This window comes from Triticum urartu, chromosome 1A (genome assembly GCF_056163025.1).
Source record: "Triticum urartu cultivar PI428250 chromosome 1A, HENAU_Tu73, whole genome shotgun sequence".
In the NCBI taxonomy this organism is placed as follows: domain Eukaryota; kingdom Viridiplantae; phylum Streptophyta; class Magnoliopsida; order Poales; family Poaceae; genus Triticum; species Triticum urartu.
In genome coordinates, this window is record NC_141873.1 from 545,848,314 (window position 1) to 545,870,807 (window position 22,494).

General features: G+C 45.8%; 1 protein-coding gene across 1 annotated transcript; it reads left to right on the forward strand.

The window, feature by feature from the left end:
- The first annotated feature begins 2,338 nt into the window (after positions 1–2,338).
- Positions 2,339–4,728, forward strand: LOC125528027 (F-box protein At1g80960). Its single transcript, XM_087530564.1, has 3 exons — positions 2,339–2,550; positions 3,531–3,631; positions 3,820–4,728. Exons 1-3 carry the CDS (start codon positions 2,418–2,420, stop codon positions 4,711–4,713), a joined length of 1,128 nt encoding a protein of 375 aa, XP_087386690.1. The 5' UTR covers positions 2,339–2,417; the 3' UTR covers positions 4,714–4,728.
- The last annotated feature ends 17,766 nt before the right edge of the window (positions 4,729–22,494 follow it).

Genomic DNA, 22,494 nt, shown 5'->3' on the forward strand with positions numbered 1-22,494 from the left:
CTAAGAAAAAACGCGAGGGAGGGGGGAAGGGGGCGAGAAGCTGAAAAAAAAATAAAAAATCATCTAAAAACTGAAAAGGCGTAAAAATCCAAATGAAGCGCCGAGAGCATGATACGTGGTGGCGGCTGAGAGCGCGCTTGGTGCGCTCCCAGCTCACCGCAAGTTACTTTTGGGAGGACTTCCGAAGAAGTACTCCTTAATTAGTTGCTCTTCAATATATTGACATTGTATGCGAGGGCTTTGATCCAAAAGCCCGCATGAAGACCCTAGTGGCTATGTGCCCTTATTGGACGAGACTTGCCTGCTCCCCCGTCGTGTGCCCATCTGTGCTCCCGTCTACGTGGCTTGATTTGATTGGAACAAAATAAGGCCTGGTCCCACCCCTTTAAAATCAGGGGGGATGATTAGATTAGAAAGAAAAGAGGAAAAAAGACAACCGTAGGATGAAGTGGGAGCACGGATGGGAGTATGGGGAGGGAGCAGGCAAGCCGGATCTGCCCTTATTGCGAGGTTGACGGTTACCTCGCCTACAGGCAGCGGTGATGGGCGGCCAAGATAGGATGCGGCTTGTCATGCCGACTTCACTCAAGTTTCTTTTTTTATATATCTTTTCTAATTTTATTCATATTTATTTCAAAAACATAAATTTACTCAAGAAATTAAAAAATTATTTTGAAAAATATTCACATAGCATAATTTTTTATTAGCGCCGCTTTAAATATCTTAATAACTTAAAAGAAAGTTCGTGACAATGAAAAAGTGTTCCCACATTCACATTAAATGTTTGTGTAATGTAGAAAATGTTTCATACCATTAGAAAATGTATGTGACATTGTACGGAACTATTCCTGCATTTTAAAAACATGTTTTTGACTGTAAAAAAATGTTATATACAATATAAAAAAATGTTCATCTAGGATAATATTTTTTATTTCTTATTTAAATATTCTTGTTTTCCAAAAATGTCTACGTAATTTTCCAAAATGTTTATACAATGTTAAAAATGTTCACATAATTTCAAAAATGTTTATTGCCATTAAAAAATGTAAAACTTTTATTTGGAAAATGTTTCATGTATTCAAAAAAGTGCTCAAAACATGCATTCTTTTTAAAATATGTACATCATGTATATGAACAATGTCCAGTGCCTATCAGGAAATTGTTTTACGTGTGCTATATTGTGTACTTAGGAAAAAGTAGATATGTCTTTGAAAAAGGAAAAACTGATAAAACCCCAGAAAGAAACAAAAAGGAAATAAAATTCCTAAAAAACTAAGAATCCCTTAAAAAGCAGAGAAGAAACCAAAGTAAAAAAAAAGAATACAAAGAAAACCGGACTAAATGAAAAAATATATAGAAAAATAGACAAAAACATTGAATAAAAAAATAAGCTAACATAAAAAAGTTGAATAAACAAGAGTAGAGGGAACCTACAGCGCAGCAAGCAAACCACACTAAGAGCATCTTCAATAGATGATGTATTTCACATCATCAAATTGTGGTTCGAGTAAAATATACATCACCTAAAAGTGCATTTTTACATCACCAAAAACCCTCAACTCCAGTGATGATGCAAAAATAGCTACCGCTCCAATAGCTTATGTAGAATACATCAGCCACACGGTGGTTGCTTCACATTTTTGTTGTCTCCGAACACCGGCGAAAAAGCTAGTGCACATGAAGCAGTAGTTGTCGGTGTGCCGGCGACGAAGTAGCAGCCGCCGCCGCCTCCTCCTTCGTCTTCTTTGCCCGGGACGAAGCCGCGGCAGGGTCACGCAACTGCCGTTTCAAGACGCCACCTCGTGGTTTGGTCATGACTACCTTCTTCCTTGTCGGCGGTTCCAGTCCGCCAATGGCTATGATACGAGGGGCTGCAAATCCGCCCCGCAATTTGGAGGAGGCATCATGGCGGCGGGGGCAGATGTGGAGGCGGCCATCGCCGGAGCGGCATTGCGACCGAGGGGTCGAAGAAGGCGTCCATGGGGACCGGCGACGGCGGGCGACAGCATGGGATGGTCAAGCGCGGCGCGGGAAAGTTCCGCACGACAATTAGGCTGCACGCGCGATTGCTCGGGTTTTACTCGAGAGGCACAAGTGATGCAAAAGTTGCATCATAAGTGCCCTATTTTACATCTAGAGCAAATCTAAAGTATTCTTTTTACATCAACATCATACTTTTTAGGAGCACACCAACATCGTCTATTGGATCATCGTTTTTGGGCCTTCGTGGTTTAAAATCAGCTATTTGTATTTAGAATCGTAAAATAAGTTTTTTATAGCACGGGAGATGCTCTAATGAGTAGTACGAGTTTTACTAGGAATCGGGGCAAACCTCTCCCCTCATAAATAATAAATAAATAAATAAATAAAGAAGAGAAAAGAAGCTAGCGGCGCCTCGGCAGGGGATCTCTTTCACCATGTCGCCCCGTCGTCTGCGCCCATGGTCTTCTCGACCCCGATTCGCCGCTTTCCGCGACGCAGTGCGGCGGACACGGCGTCGGCATCGGCATCGGCATCGGCTGCTGAAACCTCTTACACCTCCTGCTGCAGGTACGTATACTCTCGAACGCCGCATCTCGGATCTCTCCTCTTCTGTGTTAGGCGAAAACTGATCTAATTGCACCCCAATTCATTTCGGAACCTACTTTCAATACCAAAATTCCTCGCCCACCACCTCGTCTCCGGCGCCCGGCCGCTCCGGAACGCCCCTCCGGCCAACTCCTTCAGATCGTCAGACCGTATCCTGGATTTTCGGGGACCTGGACTGCTTTCCTCATCAAAGTTCAGATTTTTAACCCCTTTTGGCGAGAAACCAAGTTCAGATCCCACCCTCTCCCCTCCCTTTGACGAGAAACCAAGCTCAGATCTGCGACCACCGACCAAAAGCACAGGCAACCATCGCTTCCTTCACATCTAATCGTCTCCACCTCTGTCCTCTGCCAGTTTCAACCATCCCCAAGCTTCGGGCCGAGCCCACAACTTGGGATTCCAGCTGTGCTACAAATTTGGGTGTTAGATCGCGGGATGAACTAAGAGCATCTCCAACAGTTCCCGTATCAGTAAAAAAATTTGTGGGTTAGGGGAAGTTGGGACAAAAAGAAGTGCTCCAACAGTTCCATTAAGCTCGGAAATTTTTATATTGGCACCCTGTAAAACCACTTTTACAGCGATTTTTTTACAAGAACTGTTGGTGATGCTCTAAGGCGACAAATATGGGAGATATCAGTTCAGGTTGGAAATCCTAGGTACTTGAAGCACAACTAGGCTAGTACTAAAGGGAACTCCTCTGCTGTTTTTTTTCCTTAAAAAAAATTCTTACATGGAACAGTTTCAGCATATTTCAGATTATCGCCTCTTCTTCCTTTATAACTGGACTGGTTATTCCAGCTTTCTTTCGTACCGCATTTTTATCTTTTCTTGTTCAGGCATCACTGGTCCGTCAGAGTTCATAGTTCTCTCTTGCAATATCTGAGTTTCATGAGCAAAATTGAGACATACAGTAGTACTTAAAAACTCCCACTGCGTTGCAGGTAGTGGGTCAAAGGCCACTGAAACAAATGGTGCAACCTGCGGACAAGGTGAATGTGCCCCAAATATGGGACAAGAACTTGGTTTGGAGGAACTCCCTGAGGTATGTGTTGCTGGCAATGAAGTATCCTAGTTACAATGATCTTTTATATCACAATAACTTCTAGCACACGAACACATGCATCTCGGCATAGGACTTTCGTGATGAATCTGCAACTGCTAGTGTTATTTATTGCAGTCAGCTACTAGCTAGGAAGCTAATGGTTGAACTTGTCAACATTGGTTCTGCAGGACATCATACATCGTATACATTCTATCATGCCAATACAAGATGCTGCTCGTGCTGCCTGTGTGTCACGTAGATTTCTGCATTCCTGGAGAAGCTATTCCAGCCTCATACTCAGTGACCGTACACTTGGTTTGGATGACACAGATTTTGAGGAAAGGAAAACCCATCTCATTGATAAAGTTGACAGAATTCTTAAAAACCATTATGGCAATGGGGTGAAGGTGAAGACACTTAAACTTGAGCTTGGACTTTGCAGCGATATCAAAGCCTCCTACCTCGACAGGTGGCTCCGAATCACTAAATCTGGGATCCAAGAATTCAGCTTGGTGTTGCCTTTAGTTATGAATAAAATCTACAACTTTCCGTGTTCGGTTTTATCTAATGAGGCAGCTGCAAGTTCAATTCAGTCTCTTAGCCTCTTTGGTTGCGCTTTTCACCCCACATCAATACTTGGGCGCTTGAGAAGATTGAAAAGTTTACATCTGTGCCATGTCAACGTTACTGAGGATGGATTAGGGCACTTGCTCTCGAAATCTTCTGCCCTGGAGCGGCTAGTGATTGATGCATGTAGTGGGATAATTTGCTTGAAAATACCTTGTACGATGCAGCAGCTCAAGTTCCTCGCTGTTAAACTATGCAAGATGGTGCGGGTGGTAGAGATAGATGCTCCACAACTCGGCTCTTTTCACTATAGCGGGACACCGGTCATCTATGTCCGAAATTCTTCGCAACTTAAGAATGTAGATATTTCGCCTGTCTGCCTGTCTGGTATTCTCTCTTATGCTCGCTTTAGCCTTCCGTCCATTGCTCAAAATGTTGAGAGCCTCACCCTGCGCGGTCGTAGTGAGGTATGTGTTGGTTTTAACGTCTCAACGCCAGATTTCTTGCCGCCGTGAGAAGTGCTGCAGCATCATGTTGAGCAGGGTGAAACGGCAGTCTATGGTCTGCCAAATTAAAAAGCGTCAGAAATTAGTTATTACCGGCCAATCCATCATGTTATAACAAGGGCACCAAAATATTCAGTCTCGGTAAATGCCCTTGCGACAAAATAGGTTAAAGTACTCTTTATCTGAAAAAATAAAGAGGAGCCGAGCATTTGCAACGGACGGAACGGATTGTGAACCGGCACCGCAATGCAGAACCAGTGCAGGGCCAGAATGTACGCCAGAGAGAAATGGACGGTTCAGAGTTAGGCTGAGCATTCTTCTTTCAGTATACAAAGTCAACTACTGTATTTGCAACCAAAAACGCAGAAGTACTATGCCGAACATTTGCAACAGAACAGATTTTGAAACATCAACAAGAGAGCGGGAAGCCAGAACCACCACTCTCGATTTTTCTTAACAAGTTTGTTGTTTGCTGGACGTGCCGCCTCGTTGGGCACCTTGTAGCTTTCAATGCCAATACCGTTTCCTTGGTCCGTTTCCCCGCCATACCCACTCCGCTTTAAGTACTAGCTCAAGGGTGGACACTCACTCCATCCTCACTCTCGCCCTCGCTCTGTCATCTCCCTCCAGTGCCCTAGTTTCATCTCCCAGCGCCTCTAGCCCACCCTCCTCCCCCATGGAGCCTGTCGTGCATGGCCGCCCCTCCTCTCTGGACGTGCACTACCCCATGGCGCCGGATCAGAACTCCCTAGTCTGCCTCGTCAACATCACTCCCCCAAAAGTTACCTTCTTGCCTTGGCTCAAGCGTGTCTTCCATCACCACCTTGGCATCACGGCGGCGTGCTTTGCTCGCGTTGGGGGATCGCACCGTCTGGATCCTGCCTCACAACGCTGGCAACAACGCCTTCTCCTTCACCTACCCCATGGCGCCGGACCAGAACTCCCTAGTCTAGTCTGCCTCGTCAACATCACTCCCCCAAAAGCTGCCTTCTTGCCTTGGCTCAAGCGTGTTTTCCATCACCACCTTGGCATCATGGCGGTGCGCTTTGCTGGCACGGCTGTGGGGACTGCCTTTGTGGTCTTCCAGCGGGAATCGGAGCAAGTTGCGGCCCTGCGCGCCAGCCCGCTCGCATTGGGGGATCGCATCGTCTGGATCCTGCCTCACAACGCCGGCGACAACGCCTTCTCCTTCACCTACCGCCATGTCGTGAGCATCTCGCTTGAGAAGATGCCGCTGGAGCTGTGGAACCGGCGCGGGGTGGCGGCGAGCGTTGCTGGGTTCGCGAAACTGTTCCGGCTCGAGCATGCCTGCCTCCATGGCAGCGAGTTTTCGAGCATCTTCGTCCTGGTTAAGGTGGAAGCGCTCCACCACATCCCGCACCACCTCACCTTCCACTGCATCGACGGCAACGACACCTAAGCCGACGTGATGATCAATTAGATCTAGGACGTCGCCCGCTCGCTTGGCGCGCCCACTGCCCCGCCCTGTCACGACGGGGATGGGGGACTGGATTGCCCACTCCCGGACGCCCCGCCATAGTTCGTCAGGGGCGGGGGCGTGGGTGGCTCCCGCTTTGTTGAACCACCACGTCGTGGGCACGCTCACCCTCGCTCTTCCGCGCCGTCCTGCGGCCAGATGGAGGCGGGAGAAGGCATGGCTGACCAGGCCTTTTGAGCTTTCCTGCACCCGCATATGGCCACGGTGGGTGACTGCCTCGCCATGCTCAAGCTATCCGCCAAGCCTAAGCTCATCAAAGGCGCCACTTTCTCGTCCCCTACGGCAACGCAGATCATTTATGAGGACGAGGTCCGCCTCTGCCTCAACTCCTCGCTGCTGGCGGTGGATGTGCGTGCTCCACGCGTCACGGTCTCCTTCGACATCGACAATCTCTGCTTCTCCTTCACTTTGGAGCTGAGCAATTGTCGGCCAATCACTAGGCTCATTGATACGTCTTCAACGTATCTATAATTTTTGATTGTTCCATGCTATATTATATCATGTTTTGGACATTATTGGGCTTTATTATACACTTTTATATTATTTTTGGGACTAACCTATTAACCGGAGGCCCAACCCAGAATTGTTGTTTTTTGCCTATTTCAGAGTTTTGCAGAAAAAGAATATCAAACGGAGTCCAAACGGAATGAACCCTTCGGGAACGTGATTTTCGGAACGAACGTGATCCAGAGGACTTGGACCCTACGTCAAGATCCCAGGAGGCCACGAGGTAGGGGGCGCGCCTACCCCCCTGGGCGCTCCCTCCACCCTCGTGGGCCCCCTGTTGCTCCACCGACGTACTCCTTCCTCCTATATATACCTATGTACCCCCAAACTACCAGATACGGAGCAAAAAACCCTAATTCCACCGCCGTAACTTTCTGTATCCACGAGATCCCATCTTGGGGCCTTTTCCGGTGCTCCACCGGAGGGGGCATCGATCACGGAGGGCTTCTACATCAACACCATAGCCCCTCCGATGAAGTGTGAGTAGTTTACCTCAGATCTTCGGGTCCATAGTTATTAGCTAGATGGCTTCTTCTTTCTTTTTGGATCTCAATACAATGTTCTCCCCCCTCTCTTGTGGAGATCTATTCGATGTAATCTTCTTTTGCGGTGTGTTTGTTGAGACCGATGAATTGTGGGTTTATGATCAAGTTTATCTATGAACAATATTTGAATCTTCTCTAAATTCTTTTATGTATGATTGGTTATCTTTGCAAGTCTCTTTGAATTATCAGTTTGGTTTGGCCTACTAGATTGATCTTGCTTGCAATGGGAGAAGTGCTTAGCTTTGGGTTCAATCTTGCGGTGTCCTTTCCCAGTGACAGTAGGGGCAGCAAGACACGTATTGTATTGTTGCCATCGAGGATAACAAGATGGGGTTTATATCATATTGCATGAGTTTATCCCTCTACATCATGTCATCTTGCTTAAAGCGTTACTCTGTTCTCTTGAACTTAATACTCTAGATGCATGCTGGATAGCGGTCGATGTGTGGAGTAATAGTAGTAGATGCAGGCAGGAGTCGGTCTACTTGTCTCAGACGTGATGCCTATATACATGATCATACCATCATAAGGTACTGTAATGAACTCATGCTAAATTCATATTGGTGTAATATCTACTGTATTCCAACTTCTCTATGGTTCATACCCTCCAATACTACTCATAGATTCATCAAAATAAGCAAACAACACGATGAAAACAGAATCTGTCAAAAACAGAACAGTCTGTAGTAATCTGTATCAAACGTATACTTCTGGAACTCATAAAATTCTCAAATAAATTGGTGGACCTGAGTAATTTTTCTATTAATCATCTGCAAAAACAATTAACTAAATATCACTTTCCAAATAAAAATGACAGCAATTCTCGTGACCGCTAAAGTTTCTGTTTTTAACAGCAAGATCACAAAGACTTTCCCCAAGTCTTTCCAAAGGTTCTACTTAGCACAACACTAATTAAACACAAAAAACAAAACCATAACAGAGGCTAGATTAAATATTTATTACTAAACAGGAACAAAAAATAAAATCGGGTTGCCTCCCACTAAACAGGAACAAAAAATAAAATCGGGTTGCCTCCCAACAAGCGCTATCGTTTAACGCCCCTAGCTAGGCATGATGATTTCAATGATGCTCGCATAAAAGATAAGAAATTGAAACATAAAGAGAGCATCATGAAGAATATGACTAGCACATTTAAGTCTAACCCACTTCCTATGCATAGGGATTTTGTGAGCAAACAACTTGTGGAAACAAGAATCAACTTGCATAGGAAGGTAAAACAAGCAAAACTTCAAAATTTTAAGCACATAGAGAGGAAACTTGATATTATTGCAATTCCTACAAGCATATGTTCCTCCCTCATAATAATTTTTAGTAGCATCATGAATGAATTCAACAATATAACTATCACATAAAGCATTCTTTTCATGATCTACAAGCATAGGATTTTTATTACTCTCCACATAAGCAAATTTCTTCTCATGAATAGTAGTGGGAGCAAACTCGACAAAATAACTATCATGTGATTGAAAATTAAGACCAAGATGACAAGTTTCATGGTTATCATTATTCTTTAAAGCATACATGTCATCACAATAATCATCATAGATAGGAGGCATGCTTTCATCATAGTAAATTTGCTCATCAAAGCTTGGGCGACAAAAAAATATCATCTTCATCAAACATATAGCTTCCCCAAGCTTGTGGCTTTGCATATCATTAGCATCATGGATATTCAAGGAATTCATACTAACAACATTGCAATCATGCACATCATTCAAATATGTAGTGCCAAACATTCTAATGCATTCTTCCTCTAGATATTGAGCATAGTTATCGGAATCCTTATTTTCATGATAGATATTAAAAAGATGAAGCATATGAGGTACCCTTAGTTCCATATTTTTATAATTTTCTTTTATAGACTAAACTAGTGATAAAACAAGAAACAAAAAGATTCGATTACAAGATCTAAAGATATACCTTCAAGCGCTAACCTCCCCGGCAACGGCGCCAGAAAAGAGCTTAGTTGACGGGGTGTTAGTGCCGATTTCCTTGCCTCCCCGATAACGGCGCCAGAAAAGAGCTTGATGTCTACTACACAACCTTCTTCTTGTAGACGTTGTTAGGCCTCCAAGTGCAGAGGTTTGTAGGACAGTAGCAAATTTCCCTCAAGTGGATGACCTAAGGTTTATCAATCCGTAGGAGGCGTAGGATGAAGATGGTCTCTCTCAAGCAACCCTGCAACCAAATAACAAAGAGTCTCTTGTGTCCCCAACACACCCAATACAATGGTAAATTGTATAGGTGCACTAGTTAGGCGAAGAGATGGTGATACAAGTGCAATATGGATAGTAGATAAAGGTATTTGTAATCTGAAAATATAAAAACAGCAAGGTAACTAATGATAAAAGTGAGCACAAACGGTATTGCAATGCGTTGAAACAAGGCCTAGGGTTCATACTTTCACTGGTGCAAGTTCTCTCAACAATAATAACATATTTGGATCACATAACTATCCCTCAACATGCAACAAAGAGTCACTTCAAAGTCACTAATAGCGGAGAACAAACGAAGAGATTATGGTAGGGTACGAAACCACCTCAAAGTTATTCTTTCCAATCAATCCGTTGGGCTATTCCTATAAGTGTCACAAACAGCCCTAGAGTTCGTACTAGAATAACACCTTAAGACACAAATCAACCAAAACCCTAATGTCACCTAGATACTCCAATGTCACCTCAAGTATCCGTGGGTATGATCATATGATATGCATCACACAATCTCAGATTCATCTATTCAACCAACACAAAGAACTTCAAAGAGTGCCCCAAAGTTTCTACCGGAGAGTCAAGACGAAAACGTGTGCCAACCCCCATGCTTAGGTTCATGGGCGGAACCCGCAAGTTGATCACCAAAACATACATCAAGTGAATCAATAGAATAACCCATTGTCACCATGGTTATCCCACGCAAGACATACATCAAGTGTTCTCAAATCCTTAAAGACTCACTCCGATAAGATAACTTCAAAGGGAAAATCAATCCATTACAGGAGAGTAGAGGGGGAGAAAAATCATAAGATCCAACTATAATAGCAAAGCTCGCGATACATCAAGATCGTGCCACCTCAAGAACACGAGAGAGAGAGATCAAACACATAGCTACTGGTACATACCCTCAGCCCCGAGGGAGAACTACTCCCTCCTTGCCATGGAGAGCACCGGGATGATGAAGATGGCCACCGTAGAGGGATTCCCCCTCCGGCAGGGTGCCAAAATGGGTCTAGATTGGTTTTCGGTGGCTACGGAGGCTTCTGGCGGCAGAACTCCCGATCTATTGTGCTCCCCGATAGTTTTAGGGTATATGGGTATATATGGGAGGAAGAAGTACGTCGGTGGACCTCCGGGTTGTCCACGAGGCAGGGGGGCGCGCCCCCACCTTCGTGGGCAGCCCGGGACTCTCCTGGTCCATCTCCGATACTCCGTGGGCTTCTTCTGGTCCAAAAATAAGTTCCGTGAAGTTTCAGGTCGGGACTCCGTTTGATTTTCCTTTTCTGCGATACTCTAAAACAAGGAAAAAACAAAAACTGACACTGGGATCTAGGTTAATAGGTTAGTCCCAAAAATCATATAAAATAGCATATAAAACATCCAAGGTTGATAATATAATAGCATGGAACAATAAAAAATTATATATACGTTGGAGACGTATTAGCATCCCCAATCTTAATTCCTGCTCGTCCTTGAGTAGGTAAATGATAAAAACAGAATTTTTGATGTGGAATGCTACCTAACATATTTATCCATGTAATCTTATTTATTGTGGCAAGAATATTCAGATCCATAAGATTCAAGACAAAAGTTTAATATTTACATAAAAACAATAATACTTCAGGCATACTAACAAAGCAATTATGTCTTCTCAAAATAACATGGCCAAAGAAAGTTATCCCTACAAAATCATATAGTCTGGCTATGCTCTATCTTCACCATACAAAATATTTAAATCACGCACAACCCCGATGACAAGCCAAGCAATTGTTTCATACTTTTGATGTTCTAAAACTTTTTCAATCTTCACGCAATACATGAACGTGAGCCATGGACATAGCACTATAGGTGGAATAGAATGGTGGTTCTGGAGAAGACAAAAAGGAGAAGATAGTCTCACATCAACTAGGCGTATCAATGGGCTATGGAGATTCCCATCAATAGATAACAATGTGAGTGAGTAGGGATTGCCATGGAACGGATGCACTAGAGCTATAAATGTATGAAAGCTCAACAAAAGAAACTAGTGGGTGTGCATCCAACTCGCTTGCTGACGAAGACCTAGGGCATTTTGAGGAAGCCCATAATTGGAATATACAAGCCAAGTTCTATAATGAAAGATTCCCACTAGTATATGAAAGTGACAACATATGAGACTCTCTATCATGAAGATCATGGTGCTACTTTGAAGCACAAGTGTGGTAAAAGGATAGTAGCATTGCCCCTTCTCTCTTTTTCTCTCATTTTTTATTTTTTTTATTTTATTTGGGCCTTTTCTCTTTTTTATGGCCTCTTTTTTTGGGCTTCTTTGGCCTCTTTTTTTTCTTTCGGAGTCTCATCCCAACTTGTGGGGGAATCATGGTCTCCATCATCCTTTCCTCACTGGGACAATGCTTTAATAATGATGATCATCACACTTTTATTCACTTACAACTCAAGAATTACAACTCGATACTTAGAACAAGATATGACTCTATATGAATGCCTCCGGCGGTGTACCGGGATGTGCAATGACTCAAGAGTGACATGTATGGAAGAATTATGAACGGTGGCTTTGCCACAAATACGATGTCAACTACATGATCATGCAAAGCAATATGACAATGATGAAGCGTGTCATAATAACGGAACGGTGGAAAGTTGCATGGCAATATATCTTGGAATGGCTATGGAAATGCCATAATAGGTAGGTATGGTGGTTGTTTTGAGGAAGATATATGGTGGGTTTATGGTACCGGCGAAAGTTGCGCGGTACTAGAGAGGCTAGAAATGGTGGAAGGGTGAGAGTGTGTATAATCCATGGACCCAACATTAGTCATAAAGAACTCACATACTTATTGCAAAAATCTATTAGTTATCGAAACAAAGTACTGCGCGCATGCTCCTAGGGGGATAGATTAGTAGGAAAATACCATCGCTCGTCCCCGACCGCCACTCATAAGGAAGACAATCAATAAATAAATCATGCTCCGACTTCATCACACATAACGGTTCACCATACGTGCATGCTACGGGAATCACAAACTTTAACACAAGTATCTCTCAAATTCACAACTACTTACTAGCATGACTCTAATATTACCATCCTCATATCTCAAAACAATCATCAAGTATCAAACTTCTCATAGTATTCAATGCACTTTATATGGAAGTGAAGCACGAGAGTTCATCTATTTCTACAAAATAAAACCACCACCGTGCTCTAAAAAGATATAAGTGAAGCACTAGAGCAACGACAAACTACTCCGAAAGATATAAGTGAAGATCAACGAGTAGTCGAATAATTATGAAACTATGTGAAGACTCTCTAACATTTAAGAATTTCAGATCTTGGTATTTTATTCAAACAGCAAGCAAAACAAAATAAAATGGCATTCTAATAATGGCAAACATCATGTGAAGAAGCAAAAACTTAGGATCAACCGAAACTAACCGATAGTTGTTGAAGAAGAAAGGTGGGATGCCAACCGGGGCATCCCCAAATTTAGACGATTGAGACTTCTTGAAATATTATCTTGGGATGCCTTGGGCATCCTCAAGCTTGAGCTTTTGTGTCTCCTTAATTCCTCTCATATCACGGTCTCCCTAAATCTCAAAAGCTTCATCCACACAAAACTCAACAAGGACTCCTGAGATAAGTTAGTATAAACCATTGCAAAAACCTTATCATACTCTACTGTAGCAAATCACTAAAATTATTATTCAACATTGCATACTAAATGCCTATGCATATTTAATAGTCCTATCCTCAAATAGAATCATTAAAGAAGCAAACATATGCAAACAATGCAAACATAACAGCAATCTGCCTAAACAGGACAGTCTGTAAAGAGTGCAGCAATATTCATACTTCCCTAGCTCCAAAAATTATGAAAGAAAATTACCACTGTAGTAAATTTATCAGAGATTAATATGCAAAAGGTTTCAACTTTTTATCACATTCTGAATTTTTTAGGGAATTATTGCAACAGCGGTAAACTTTCTGTTTTCAAACAGCAACATGAAGACTTGTAAAATAGGCATAGTAAAGGCTATCAATGCCACTTTTATTGAAATAAAAGATGCAAAACATTGTTCTAAATAACAGTAAGCAAATCCTAAAAAAATAAATTGACGCTCCAAGCAAAACACATATCATGTGGTAAATAAAAATATAGCTCCAAGTAAAGTTACCGATGAACGAAGACGAAAGAGGGGATGCCTTCCGGGGCATCCCCAAGCTTAGGCTCTTGGTTGTCCTTGAATATTACCTTGGGGTGCCTTGGTCATCCCCAAGCTTAGGCTCTTGCCACTCCTTATTCCATAGTCCATCGAATCTTTACCGAAAACTTGAAAACTTCACAACACAAAACTTAACAGAAAACTCGTAAGCTCCGTTAGTATAAGAAAGCAAATCACCATCATAAGGTACTGTAATTAACTCATTCTAAATTCATATTGGTGTAATATCTACTGTATTCCAACTTCTCTATGGTTCATACCCTCCGATACTACTCATAGATTCATCAAAATAAGCAAACAACACGATCAAAACAGAATATGTCAAAAACAGAACAGTCTGTAGTAATCTGTATTAAACGTATACTTCTGGAACTCATAAAATTCTCAAATAAATTGGTGGACATGATTAATTTGTGTATTAATCATCTGCAAAAATAATTAACTAAATATCACTTTCCAAATAAAAATGGCAGCAATTCTCGTGAGCGCTAAAGTTTCTGTTTTTTTACAGCAAGATCACAAAGACTTTCCCCAAGTCTTCCCAAAGGTTCTACTTGGAACAACACTAATTAAACACAAAAAACACAACCATAACAGAGGCTAGATTAAATATTTATTACTAAACAGTAACAAAAATCAAGGAACAAAAAATAAAATCGGGTTGCCTCCCAACAAGGGCTATTGTTTAACGCCCCTAGCTAGGCATGATGATTTCAATGATGCTCACATAAAAGATAAGAAATTGAAACATAAAGAGAGCATCATGAAGAATATGACTAGCACATTTAAGTCTAACCCACTTCCTATGCATAGGGATTTTGTGAAGAAACAACTTGTGGGAACAAGAATCAACTTGCATATGAAGGTAAAACAAGCATAACTTCAAAATTTTAAGCACATAGAGAGGAAACTTGATATTATTGCAATTCCTACAAGCATATGTTCCTCCCTCATAATAATTTTAAGTAGCATCATGAATGAATTCAACAATATAACTATCACATAAAATTTTCATGATCTACAAGCATTCTTTTCATGATCTACAAGCATAGAATTTTTATTACTCTCCACATAAGCAAATTTCTTCTCATGAATAGTAGTGGGAGCAAACTCAACAAAATAACTATCATGTGATTGAAAATTAAGACCAAGATGACAAGTTTCATGGTTATCATTATTCTTTAAACCATACGTGTCATCACAATAATCATCATAGATAGGAGGCATGCTTTCATCATAGTAAATTTGCTCATCAAAGCTTGCGGGACAAAAAATATCATCTTCATCAAACATAGCTTCCCCAAGCTTGTGGCTTTGCATATCATTAGCATCATGTATATTCAAGGAATTCATACTAACAACATTGCAATCATGCTCATCATTCAAATATGTAGTGCCAAACATTCTAATGCATTCTTCCTCTAGCAATTGAGCATAGTTATCGGAATCCTTATTTTCATGATAGATATTAAAAAGATGAAGCATATGAGGTACCCTTAGTTCCATATTTTTATAATTTTATTTTATAGACTAAACTAGTGATAAAACAAGAAACAAAAAGATTCGATTGCAAGATCTAAAGATACCTTCAAGCACTAACCTCCCCGGCAACGGCGCCAGAAAAGAGCTTAGTTGACGGGGTGTTAGAGCCCCTTTCCTTGTCTCCCTGGCAAAGGCGTCAGAAAAGAGCTTGATGTCTACTACACAACTGAGGGAGTCCTGGATTAGGGGGTGTTCAGGTAGCCGGACTATACCTTCAGCCGGACTCCTGGACTATGAAGATACAAGATTGAAGACTTCGTCCCGTGTCCGGATGGGACTTTCCTTGGTGTGGAAGGCGAGCTTGGCGATGCAGATATTCAAGGTCTCCTACCATTGTAACCGACTTTATGTAACCCTAACCCTATCCGATGTCTATATAAACCGGAGGGTTGTAGTCCGTAGGCAATCAACTCCATACACAACAATCATACCATAGGCTAGCTTCTAGGGTTTAGCCTCCTTGATCTCGTGGTAGATCTACTCTTGTACTACCCATATCATCAATATTAATCAAGCAGGAGTAGGGTATTACCTCCATCGAGAGGGCCCGAACCTGGGTGAAAAACATCGTGTCCCTTGTCTCCTGTTACCATCCGGCCTAGACGCACAGTTCGGGACCCCCTACCCGAGATCCGCTGGTTTTGACACCGACATTGGTGCTTTCATTGAGAGTTCCTCTGTGTCGTCGCCTTTAGGCCCGATGGCTCCTTTGATCATCAACAACGATACGGTCCAGGGTGAAACTTTTCTCCCTGGACAGATCTTCGTCTTCGGCGGCTTCGCTCTGCGGGCCAATTCACTCGGCCACCTGGAGTAGATCGAAAGCTACGCCCCTGGCCATCAGGTCAGGTTTGGAAGCCTAAACTACACGGCTGACATCCACGAGGACTTGATCTTCGACGGATTCGAGCCACAGCCAAGCGCGCCGCACTGTCTCGATGGGCATGATATAGCTCTGCCACCGAACAGTGCCTTGGAGGCCGCATACGCATCGGTTTCGACCATTGATTCGGAGCATACTGCGCCGATCAAGGATCAGCGGTTGGACGCTGCCTCAGGGGCTGCGATCTCAGAGGCAATCGAGCCGAACTCCAGCCCCGCACTCCGCATGGCCCGTGACTCCGAGGATCCGGACTCCTTCCCGGACTCCGAACCCCCCACGCCCCTGCCAATCGAATCCGATTGGGCACCGATAATGGAGTTCACCGCCGCAGACATCTTTCAGCATTCGCCTTTTGGTGACATCCTGAATTCTCTTAAGTCTCTCTCTTTATCAGGAGAGCCCTGGCCGGACTACGGTCGGCGAGGGTGGGATACGGACGATAAGGAAATTCAAAGCCCACCCACCACCCACTTTGTAGCCACTATCGACGATCTAACCGACATGCTTGACTTCAGCTCCGAAGACATCGACGGCATGGACGACGATGTAGGAGACGAACAGGAACCAGCACCTGTAGGGCGCTGGAAGGCCACCTCCTCATATGACATATATATGGTGGATACTCCAAAAGATGGAGATGGCGATGGAACAGTGGGGGATGACGCCCCCAAGAAACAGCCGAAGCGCCGGCGTCAGCGGTGCCGCTCTAAATCTCGCCAAAGCAAAAACGGTGATTCCGGCACGGGGGATAATACTACCCCGGATAACGCCGAAGAACACCCACCTCAGCAAGATTCGGCACAGGAAGATGGAGAAGCCAGCCCTCATGAGAGAGCGGCAGACCGAGAGGTCGAGGATGATAACTATATGCCTCCCTCCGAAGACGAGGCAAGCCTCGGTGACGACGAATTCGTCATACCATCAGACCCCGCCGAACAAGAGCGTTTTAAACGCAGGCTTTTAGCCACGGCAAGCAGCCTCAAGAAAAAGCAGCAACAGCTTAAAGCTGCCCAAGATTTGCTAGCTGACAGATGGACTGAAGTCCTTACGGCCGAAGAGTATGAACTCGAACGCCCCTCCAAGAGTTACCCAAAGCGCAGGCCGCTGCCCCGATCAGAGGAGGAAGCACCTACATCACCAGCGCATGACATGGCAGACCGGCCACCTCGCGGCCGCGACAGAGAGGCCTCTCGGCCCTCCACCCAAGCCATGCCCCGACGCCGCACAACTAAGGCACGGGAAAATGCGTCCGACCTGCGAGACATACTGGAGGATAAGGCAAGACAAACAAGATCGATCTACGGATCGCGCAGGCGCCCTACGACATGTGACAATGATCTTCACTCCGGATACAACAAATCCGGCCGGGCCGAACACAACAGACATAGCTCTTCTGAGCTACGTCGTGATATAGCCCAGTACAGAGGCGCCGCACACCCGCTATGCTTCACGAATGAAGTAATGGATCATAAAATCCCAGTGGGTTTCAAACCCGTAAACATCGAATCATACGATGGCACAACAGATCCGGCGGTATGGATCGAGGACTATCTCCTTCACATCCACATGGCACGCGGCGATGATCTACACGCCATCAAATACCTCCCACTCAAACTTAAAGGACCGGCCCGGCATTGGCTTAATAGTTTGCCAGCAGACTCAATCGGTTCTTGGGAGGACCTGGAAGCCGCATTCCTCGACAATTTCTAGGGCACTTACATGCGACCGCCGGATGCCGACGACTTAAGCCACATAATTCAGCAGCCAAAAGAATCGGCCAGACAATTCTCGACACGGTTCCTAACAAAGAAAAACCAGATAGTCGACTGTCCGGACGCAGAGGCCCTAGCAGCCTTCAAGCATAACATCCGCGATGAGTGGCTTGCCCGGCACCTGGGACAGGAAAAGCCGAAATCCATGGCAGCCCTCACGACACTCATGACCCGCTTTTGCGCGGGAGAAGACAGCTGGCTAGCTCGCAGTAACAACTTATCAAAGAACCCTGGTAATTCGGATACCAAGGACAAAAGTGGCAGGACACGTCGGAATAAGCAAAAACGCCGCGTTAACAGCGACAGCAATGAAGACACGGCAGTCAATGCCGGATTCAAAGGCTATAAATCCGGTCAGCGGAAAAAGCCATTCAAAACGAATACTCAGGGCCCGTCCAGTTTGGACCGAATACTCGATCGCTTGTGCCAGATACATGGCACCCCCGAAAGGCCAGCCAATCACACTAACAGGGATTGTTGGGTGTTCAGGCAGGCAGGCAAGTTAAGGGCCGAAAACAGAGACAAGGGGCTGCACAGCGATGACGAGGAGCCCAAGCCGCCGAACAACAATGGACAGAAGGGCTTTCCCCCACAAGTGCGGACGGTGAACATGATATACGCAACCCACATTCCCAAGCGGGAGCGGAAGCGTGCGCTACGGGACGTATACGCAATAGAGCCAGTCGCCCCAAAGTTCAACCCATGGTCCTCCTGCCCGATCACTTTTAATCGAAGGGACCATCCCACTAACATCCGTCATGGCGGCTTCGCCGCATTGGTTCTCGACCCAATCATCGACGGATTTCATCTCACAAGAGTCCTCATGGACGGCGGCAGTAGCCTGAACCTGCTTTATCAGGATATAGTGCGGAAAATGGGCATAGATCCCTCAAGGATTAAGCCCACAAGAATGACCTTTAAAGGCGTTATACCAGGTGTAGAAGCCAACTGTACAGGCTCAGTGAAACTTGACGTGGTCTTCAGATCCCCGGATAATTTCCGAAGCGCAGAGTTAATCTTCGATATAGTCCCGTTTCGCAGTGGCTATCACGCCGTGCTCAGACGAACCGCATTCGCAAAATTCAATGCGGTGCCGCACTACACATATCTCAAGCTCAAGATGCCAGGCCCTCGGGGAGTAATTACGGTCAACGGAAACACCGAACGCTCCCTCCGTATGGAGGAGCATACGGCGGCTCTCGCAGCGGAGGTACAAAGTAGCCTTCTCAGGCAATTCTCCAGTCCGGCCATTAAAAAGCCAGACACTGCCAAGCGCGCCCGGAGTAACCCACAACAGGACCGCCTGGCACACTCTGAGCAAGCGTAGCAATGCGGCCCCAACCCCAGCTTTCGCAACATAGCGAAACCTGTACCTCGCATACATAACTACGCCCTTGAAATACCATGGGCACAGGGGAAGGGGCACAATAACGGCACGCCCAGAATACGGCTTAAAACGTACTAGGGGCTGCCGGATTCTTTTTTTAATTTTTTCTTACTTTCAGGACTCCATACTTCGGACGACATGTTCGGCAATTCGACTGCCACACAAACGATGCAAGATCCAGGGAGGCAGACAAGCCATGCCGCACTATGGAACTCCCAGGTGGCCTCTGTTACGAGCGGTATACCTGTTTTAAATACAATTCCGCGGCCTGCCCCTGGTCAGGACATACTGAATAGTCCAATATCTTTTGCTTACCGCACTATTTGTATCGTTCGGCTTTGATAAATAGCCTCTATATAAACAATGCTTAGCTTTTTGTCTATTTTTTGCATTACTCTCTTTTATATATGTTCATTAATGACATGTTGCACCCGTACACTGTGGTACGGCAAGTACGCCAGGGGCTTCAGTACCCTTTAATATGGTGTGAGAAGTCCGTACACTTTCACAAGTGCGGCACCCCGAACTTATAGCACTATATGCATCGGCTCCGAATCATGATTTGGGTCAATAGTTGGGTTTGCCCGGCTCCTATGTTTTGGTGCCTTACGTTCCGCTATATCGGCTAAGGTAGCATTAGGAGAACCACTGCGATTGTGCCCCGGTTGAGCTGGGTTAAGCACCTCAGTGGAGAAAACTAAAACTGACTGTCATGATGAGGCGAGAGACCGGTCGCTGTTCGAGAGGTTTTTCGAGTCCCTAAAGACTTATGCCGCTTCGAGCGAGGAGCCGGATTTGTCCGGCCAAGGCGTGGATAGCGCCCCGAACTCGGTCTTCCGAACTAGGGGCTTCGCCGAAATTTAAAATTATAAAGTTCTATGGCTAAGTGAGAGTGTTCAAGCATTATAGTCCGATTGCCTGGTTCGTTGTGCTGAGCGCCTCCCTCGAAGGACCCAACTATGGGAAAAAGAGCGCTCAGGTTTATCCCGAACACCCCAGCACTAGTGGCATGGGGGCAGAAGCCGACGACTGGCCACCTCTCAATTTTTTGATAAACGGCCGCACAGAAAATAATATTTTAAATTCAACAAGCATTGCTTAAGCGCCTATGAACAAGTTTTCAGCGCACAGGATAAAAACGAGCGAGTTTATTCAAAAATTACATCCTTGGTACATTCATCCGCCACAAGGCGGGCACCCGCAAGAACATCCTTGTAATAGTTCTCGGGCTTGCGATGCTCCTTCCCCGGCGGCGGCCCGTCCTTCACAAGCTTCTCACCGTCCAACTTACCCCAGTGCACCTTTGCACGGGCAAGGGCCCGGCGGGCACCTTCGATGCAGACGGAGCGCTTGATGACCTCGAGCCTTGGACAGGCCTCCACCAGCCGCCGCACCAGCCCGAAGTAGCTCCCAGGCAGGGCCTCTCCGGGCCACAGCCGAACTATGAAGCCCTTCATGGCCTGTTCGGCCGCCTTGTGGAGCTCGACCAGCTGTTTCAGCTGGTCGCTCAAGGGCACAGGGTGTCCGGCCTCAGCATACTGAGACCAGAACACCTTCTCCGTTGAGCTACCCTCTTCAGCTCGGTAGAATGCGGCGGCGTCGGATACGCTGCGGGGAAGATCTGCGAATGCCCCTGGAGAACTCCGGATTCGGGTAAGTAACAAGTAGTTTACTTTTATATTTCTACTTTGCATAAAGAATGCCTTACCCGCTGCCATCTTCTTCATCTCCTCCAACTCTTGGAGGGCCTTTTGGGCTTCAGCCTTGGCAGACTTGGCAGTCTCAAGGGCCGCCGCGAGCTTGGACGCTTGGGTCTTTGACTCAAGCTCCAAACTCTCATGTTTTTTCATGAGAGCCTGAAGCTCTTGCTGCACCTCGCCGACCTGAGCCCCAAGTTTCTCTTGCTCGGTGCGCTCCGTGGCCGTTTTCTTTTCGGCCTCGGACAGCGCCTGCTTGAGGGTCGCCACCTCAGTCGTGGCCCCTATAATAAGCAGTGCAATCCTGTTATTTTTTGCAATCACGCCTCTCTATAGGCACTTTTTCTGTAAGGTATTTCCTACCTTCTTTTTCCTCGAGCTGCAGATTGGTAAGGCTGAGCTCTTGCTCGGTCCGCTTGAGGTCCTGTTTCAGGACACCCACCTCCGCAGTCAGTGCGGCGGTGAATAGCAGCAAAGCCTGCACACACATATTGACTCTTTATTGTTAGACTCCTGCGAAATTTACTAGATCCTCTATTCGGCTTTTCTTTCCGAACGCCAGAGAGAGCATCAGGGGCTACTGTCTATGCGGTACTATTTTTATATATTTTTACTTACCTCGAAGCCTGTTAGAAGGCTAGCGCAAGCTTCAGTTAGTCCGCTCTTGGCGGACTGAACCTTCTGGATCACCGTACTCATAATAGTACGGTGCTCCTCGTCGATGGAGGCACCGTCAAGCACCTCAAGCAGATTGTCCGGCACCTCCGGTTGGACGAAGGCCGCCGGCTCAGAAGGCTTGCTCCTCTTGGAAGGAGTTCGCCTACCGCGGTCCGGAACTGTTGAAGATTCCGGCGCGGTGTCCAGCACAAAGCCGGACTTGGAGCCCTGGGGGGTCTTGTCCCCTTTACTCCTGGGGTCTGGGAGGTTGCCTTGTGGCTCCTCCAGGACCACCTCCTCCTGCCCCGGAGCTCGTTGCGACGCCACTTCGGCGTCGTCCGCGGTGCGGGGGGAGACAGCGGGCGGAACTGAGTTCACGTCCGATGAATCCAGGGAGCCGCTCGACGACTCGTTGAGTTCGGCCCGGGGCGGACTGCATAATTACATTCGACATTAGGGAAAGCTATGCAACATAGGAACATCATGAGTTATTCTGATATCCGAACTTACGATTTCGCCGGACGCTTGGCCCTGTTTGGCCACTCCTCTTTGCCCTCTTCGGCGTTGGGGGCGTAGTCTGGCGGAGGGGTCTTCCTTTTCCTAGACCCCTCGGCCTCCCCCGTTGGGGCAGCCTTCCTCTTCTCTCCTCCCTCCACTGCGGGGAGAGTTTTCTTCTTCCTCCTCCTTGTTTTCACGGGAAGAGGGTGTCTCGGACTCGTCGGACGACGAGTCCGACACCACCACGTTACGGGCACTCTTTCGAGTCCCCGTGGTCTTCTTCTTCTTGGCCTTCTTTTCCGGCACCACATAAGGCGCCGGAGCCAGCAGCTTCACTAGTAGAGCTGGGGCT

Coding starts and splice junctions, on each gene's coding strand:
- LOC125528027 (XM_087530564.1), top strand. CDS start 2,418: ATGTCGCCCCGTCGTCTGCGCCCATGGTCTTCTCGACCCCGATTCGCC. Junction 2,551..3,530: donor TCTTACACCTCCTGCTGCAG/GTACGTATACTC, acceptor ACTGCGTTGCAG/GTAGTGGGTCAAAGGCCACT. Junction 3,632..3,819: donor GTTTGGAGGAACTCCCTGAG/GTATGTGTTGCT, acceptor TTGGTTCTGCAG/GACATCATACATCGTATACA.